We start from the raw sequence: 5,763 nt of genomic DNA on the forward strand, positions 1-5,763 counted from the left end.
TGAATATGGATATTTTTCTTACAAAAATGCATCGATTCGCTACAGGAGACCTTTGTTCACCCCCCGGAGCCGAAAAAAAGTGAGACACTTTTTTTTAATGGATGGGCGATTTTTATTTATGTTCTTTTGGACTGAAGCAATACAACACCCGCTGAGTACCATGAAACCACGTGAAAGATCAAAGACAATTTTTAATATAACTCCGACTGGATTCGTCTCAAAGAAGAAAGTCATATACACCTAGGATGCCTCGGGGGTGAGTAAAACACAGCCTAATTTTCATTTTTGGGTGAACTAACCCTTTAAGTTATGCAAATATTATCTCTGAATGTTTTATGAATGTCTATGAAACGTTTTAAAAACGTTTTCTTCTTTTTTTTATGCAAACATTAAGGGAAAATTCCATTTGATAATTTTTCAAACATTATGGGATTGTAATTTTCGAATGTTCTGAAACGATTAGTATTGAACGCCCAACTAAAACATTTAAAAACACATTGAATAAATAATGTTTTTGTGAGAACATTTTGAGAACATTATTAAAGACCAGATAACTGAATGAATGTTCCATTACTGGAAGAACGTTTGTTCATAACATTGAGAGAATGTTGCCAGAACATTTCTTTTTTTTCTTAGAACAACAAAAATGTGTTCTAAGAATGTTTTGCATTCAATAAAGTTATGAAAACCTTATTTCTGAATGCTCTCTGAACGCTCAAAACATCTAGATTTTTTTAAATGTTTCAAAATAATTTTTTGGTCATGTGAACATTAAAAAAAACATTTTATTTTATTATTTTACAAACATGAGAACGTTACTTTTTGAATTTTGAACTAAAACGTTTCAAAAAAAGTTCCATGAACAATGTATCAACAATGTTGAGAACATTATTAATGACCAGATAACTGTGAACAAACATTCTATTAACATTACTGGAAGAATGTTTGTTCATAACTTTGAGAAAACATTGCCAGAACATTCTGAGAACATTTCATGTTAGCTAACAAACAAACAAAAATCGAATATTCTAACATTTTGCTAACGTTCCCATTAAGTTCTGATGTATTTGATGTATGGCTTGTTAGGATAGGACAATATTTGGCTGAGATACAACTATTTGAAAATCTGGAATCTGAGGGTGCAAAAAAATCTAAATATTGAGAAAATCATCTTTAAAGTTGTTCAAATGAAGTTCTTAGCAATGCATATTACTAATCAAACATTAAGTTTTGATATATTTACAGTAGGAAGTTTACAAAATATTTTTATAGAACATGATCTTTAATGTCCTAATGATTTTTGGCATAAAAGAAAAATCAATAATTGTGACCCATACAATGTATTGTTGGCTATTGCTACAAATATCCCCCAGCGACTTAACACTGCTTTTGTGCTCCAGGCTCACATATGGTTTTATCCTGATTAAAGCTTTAGTACAGCACAATACATGATTGCATTGTAGCATTTTTGTAAAGTAATTGTTTAATTTGTAAAAGTAAGAAATGTTTGCTTATTAACAAAATCTAGTGTACCGGCATTGAACTCGCGGAGATTGAGGAAGCTGTCCTCCATAAAATTTGCAGCACAGAGAGCTATATTGGTATTATAATTTTCAGGAACAGAGCTAAAAATACATTTGAACCATTTTAACCAACAAAGAGGTCCTGCACTGGGTGTGAAAATAACCGCGTTTTGACGGCATGGCAACAACACTCCCTGGGGGCGGGGTTTATGTAATTTTAGGGTTTGTGATGTCACAAACCCAGGAAGAAGCTCATTGTAGTCCCTACCAGCCTTTTTTTGTAGTCCTTAAGCGATTTCTTTAAAAGAAAATATCTCCCTTTGCATTGAACTTTGAGCTTTGTAACTTTGCAGACATTGTTTGTTGTCTAACAGCAACATGACACACTAAGTTAAAAAAGTGAATTCGTAATCAACCACCCCTTTAAATATCTCTTTTCTTGGTTAATGCGAAAATTAAGGGAACATTTCATTTTATAATTTTGCAAACATTATGGGAACGTTACTTTTGAATGTTCTCTGGTCGTTCTGAAACAAGTAATAACATTTCAAATATATTAGATGAACGTCAAACTAAAACGTTTCAGGACAAACATTCCATGAACAATGTATAAAATATCATTTTTGTGCTAATATTTTGAGAACATTATTAAAGAACAGATAACTGAACGAACATTCTATTAACGATAATGTTTGTTCATAACCTTGCCAGAATGTTCTTGTTAGTTGGATTTACAGCAAAATTTAAGTTTGTCTCATATTTGATGAAATTTGCATCACTGATTCTGTTGTTTCCTGTTTATTACTGTGAAGCAGAAGCTGTATTGTGTAAATGCAAAATAAATATAGGTGATTCGACCTGTGTGTCCTTGGTGTCGTAGGTGATGAAGGCATCGTAGATGCAGCTGTCAGAGCTCAGGTGCTGATACCCAGTGAATCTGGCTTTCAAATAGTAGAATAAGTAGGAAACGTCCCAGTAGAAAAGGTGCATTGAGACGGCCACGAAAGTAGTGCATATAATGCAAACAATGGAGAAGAAGTACGCCAGAAAGGCCAACTGGTCATCGATGCATTCTTTAATGTCAAAATGCACCACTGCTAAACCTTTCCTCTCTTCCGGCATGGCACACGTCACTGCAGTCACCAATCTGGGGATCTTTATGTCAGTCTTGCGAATCCACAGAACGAATTCAAGCAGGTTGCATGTGCAGTGGAAAGGGTTTCCATTGAGCGACAGCGTCTTTAGGTAACTCTCAGTTTCAGATGGAAATGTTGACTGGTTGATGGTCATGAGGTTGTTGTGACTGAGATCAAGATTATCTAGGTTTACCGCTCCCAGGAGGAATCCACCGAAAAGCTGGAATATTTGGTTGTGCCGCAGATCAAGGAACTCTAAAGAAGGAACATCACTTGACAAGTTACTAGATATTTTAAGGATGTTGTTGTAACTTAAAATGAGCTCTTGGAGACGAGGGAATTGTCTCAAGCTTTCCCAGCTAACATTCGTCAGGTGATTGTGGCTTATTCTCAACCTTTGAATGCTTCGGGGAAGATGTTTATAAATTCTAAGAGGGATCTTCTCGATGTAGTTATAGGATATGTCAAGATAGGTCAGATTGGTCAAGCTTTCGAACAGCCTATCGTAGGTTCTGTCTTTCACCCTCCACATCTTGCCGAGACTGTTCTGCTGGAATTGCAGCTCTTGAAGAGACATGCTTGACATGGTTTTGGTGGTTAGCGTATAGATGCTGTTGTAGCTCATATTTAACACTTTCAAGGAGGGCAAATATTTGAGAAAGTTCAAATTGTGCGTCACGCCTTGTACAGTGAAGTAATGAGGGTTGTAACTCAGATCTAGCACCTCAAGACTCTGTAACTCTCGGAAGGCGTAATCGTATGCCAGATCAATTTTATTGAAGGACAAGTCCAGATATTTGAGGTCTGGGAGTGATGTGAATTCAGATCCATTGGGAGCCGTGGAAAAGCCATTTCTTGAGAGATTGAGGCAAGATATTTTCCCGTATGTCTCAAATTGTTCAGGAGAAATTAAGAACAGGTTATTTCGGCTGAGATCCAACACACGGCCGGCAGCGTAGCACTCTGGTTTTACGAGTTCTTTTGGAACGTCAAAAGAATGATCTTTAGGATAAGGTTCTGACATCGAGGGCATCATGGATGAAGATTTTAAACCAATGCCCATGTCTTTACGCAACTCTCCATTTACGGTCACCGGGTAAAGTCTGTTTTCCGAAAGATAGATTAGTTTCACATGTTGAAATTTTTCAAATATGTCCGCTTTTGCACGGACGATGAAGTTTATTCCTACATCCAACACCGACAGATTTTGTAAACCAAACAGAGAGCTGAAGGTCTCTTCTTGGATTTCTCGAAAAACCAAACCTCGAAGGTGTAGCGTCCTCAGCGAGGTCAAGTTCGCAAAGCTGGGCGATAGTGTAACCGTGTCGGGGTAACACTTGAGGGCGTAGTTAAACGAGAGATCGAGTTTTGTCAGCAGTGGCAGATTACTCAGGAAAACATTCTCGGCAACAGCACGGAACAAGAAATTAAACGATAGGTAGAGTTCCTCAAGCTTTGAGATGTTTGCGAACCAAGTAGGATCGATTTTCATGATCGAATTCCCCGCAAGGTGCAGAATCCGCAGCTTTTCAAGGCCGGCAAAGGCTCGTGGATGAATTTCAATGGAAACATTTTTACACTGAATGCATGGATATGGAGCATTATGACATCGTGGACAGTTCCCTTGGATTTTTAGACTTGTCAGATTGTCAAGTCCTTGGAAATCATGCTCTCCGACGTACGATATTCTGTTTGAAGCAAGCTCAAGTGACATCAATGAGACAGGTAAGCCTTTAGGGACTTGAGTTAAGTTGTTGTAAGACAATGTAAGATGTTTCAACTTGGTCAGGACAGAAAAACTTCCGTCTTCTATATGATAATAACTTGAGCAAGGATTCCAGTAGTAGCAGTTTCTCGAAAGGTAAATGAGTGACAGATTTTGCAGATGCCTGAAGGATGTTGAGATTAACCGGGTTACCTTGTTCTCAACCAGCTTTAGTTCTTGCAGATTCTTTGGAATATCTTTTGGTACATCCTTTAGCCCAATCCCATTGAGCTCCAGTGTATGTAGCTTGGTCATATTCGTAAACACCCCGGCGCCAACAAGAACCTCCTGATTCTTATTCAACCAGTTCAGATTTAGATTGGTCAGATTCGCCAGGTCTCGGAAATCTCCTGCTGTTATGTTCTTGATCTTGTTCTCGGATAGATCAAGGTAGGTTGTGTTTGGTAAGAGCATTGGCACCTTTTTGAGTTCACGTCCACGGCAGTTGACCACAACAGTCATTGCGGTTACATTGTCATGTATATCGCAGGGTTGAGTCTTCAGACTCGCTGTGTCCATTTGACACAGGGTTAGTGTGATCTTCAGTGTCATAATGAGCCAGAGGTCTAATTTTATCACCTGTGGGATATGAAACACAGAGCTGTTAAATGGAACTGAGCAATACGACAAATTGTGACAGAAACATTTTTAGCTTGTTAAAATAATTATTTTTTTTAATGACGTGCAATTGTCTTTGTAACCATGAACAGCATATGCAAAAGTCTGAGAGCAAGGCGTCTAATTTTATCACCTATGGGAAAATGAAACATATGCAAAAGACTATAAAAGCCATACATTGCAACTAAGCTAATTTCTTCAAAAACCAATAATATATCATACATAACAATGAATAACTATAGCAGAGGTAAATATTAGCTCATTAATTGAATGAAGTGCACTTTCTTACCATGGTAGCAATGTCTATGTAATGTCCCGGTGAAAGCTATGCAATGCGTAGACCCAATATAACCGGAGTCTGGTGATGTGCACACAGTTGCATTTAGGAAACAGGAAGTTTTGGTTTAACAGTTAAAGATTATTTTAACACTAACAGCTCTAAATGCTACTTGTGATCGGCACTTGGCAGTCCACTGGCTAATATGAATGGTTCAGTTTCTGTTTAATTACCATCGTTTGTTTGATGCTTTTCCATTAGTCACATCTTACTGGTCGCTGTGTGGATCAGTACAGCCACTAAGATGAAATTGGTTTCGTCAGTTGCCAGAATAAGTGAGGAAGTTCTGCCTACATTGTTCCTTCTTCTCAGGGAAGCAATGACACAAATCACATGCACATTTACAAACGTTACAGGGGCTCTCTTTAGCAATCAAAACTGGAG

At 37.6% G+C, this 5,763-nt stretch overlaps 1 protein-coding gene across 1 annotated transcript in view; it reads right to left on the reverse strand.

The window, feature by feature from the left end:
* The window catches only part of LOC107564305 (toll-like receptor 8), a 6,573-nt gene extending 1,079 nt beyond the window's left edge, over nt 1–5,494 (reverse strand). The window contains exons 1-2 of the mRNA XM_016249341.1: nt 5,332–5,494; nt 2,382–5,003 (exon numbers count right to left, since the gene is read on the reverse strand). Of these exons, the coding sequence (XP_016104827.1) occupies nt 2,382–5,003; nt 5,332–5,334 (2,625 nt within the window). The 5' untranslated portion in view covers nt 5,335–5,494. The remainder of the gene's footprint in view (nt 1–2,381; nt 5,004–5,331) is intronic.
* Between the last annotated feature and the right edge of the window lie 269 nt (nt 5,495–5,763).

The sequence above is a fragment of the Sinocyclocheilus grahami genome, unplaced genomic scaffold (assembly GCF_001515645.1).
Source record: "Sinocyclocheilus grahami isolate Dianchi unplaced genomic scaffold, SAMN03320097.WGS_v1.1 scaffold923.1, whole genome shotgun sequence".
In the NCBI taxonomy this organism is placed as follows: Eukaryota; Metazoa; Chordata; class Actinopteri; order Cypriniformes; family Cyprinidae; genus Sinocyclocheilus; species Sinocyclocheilus grahami.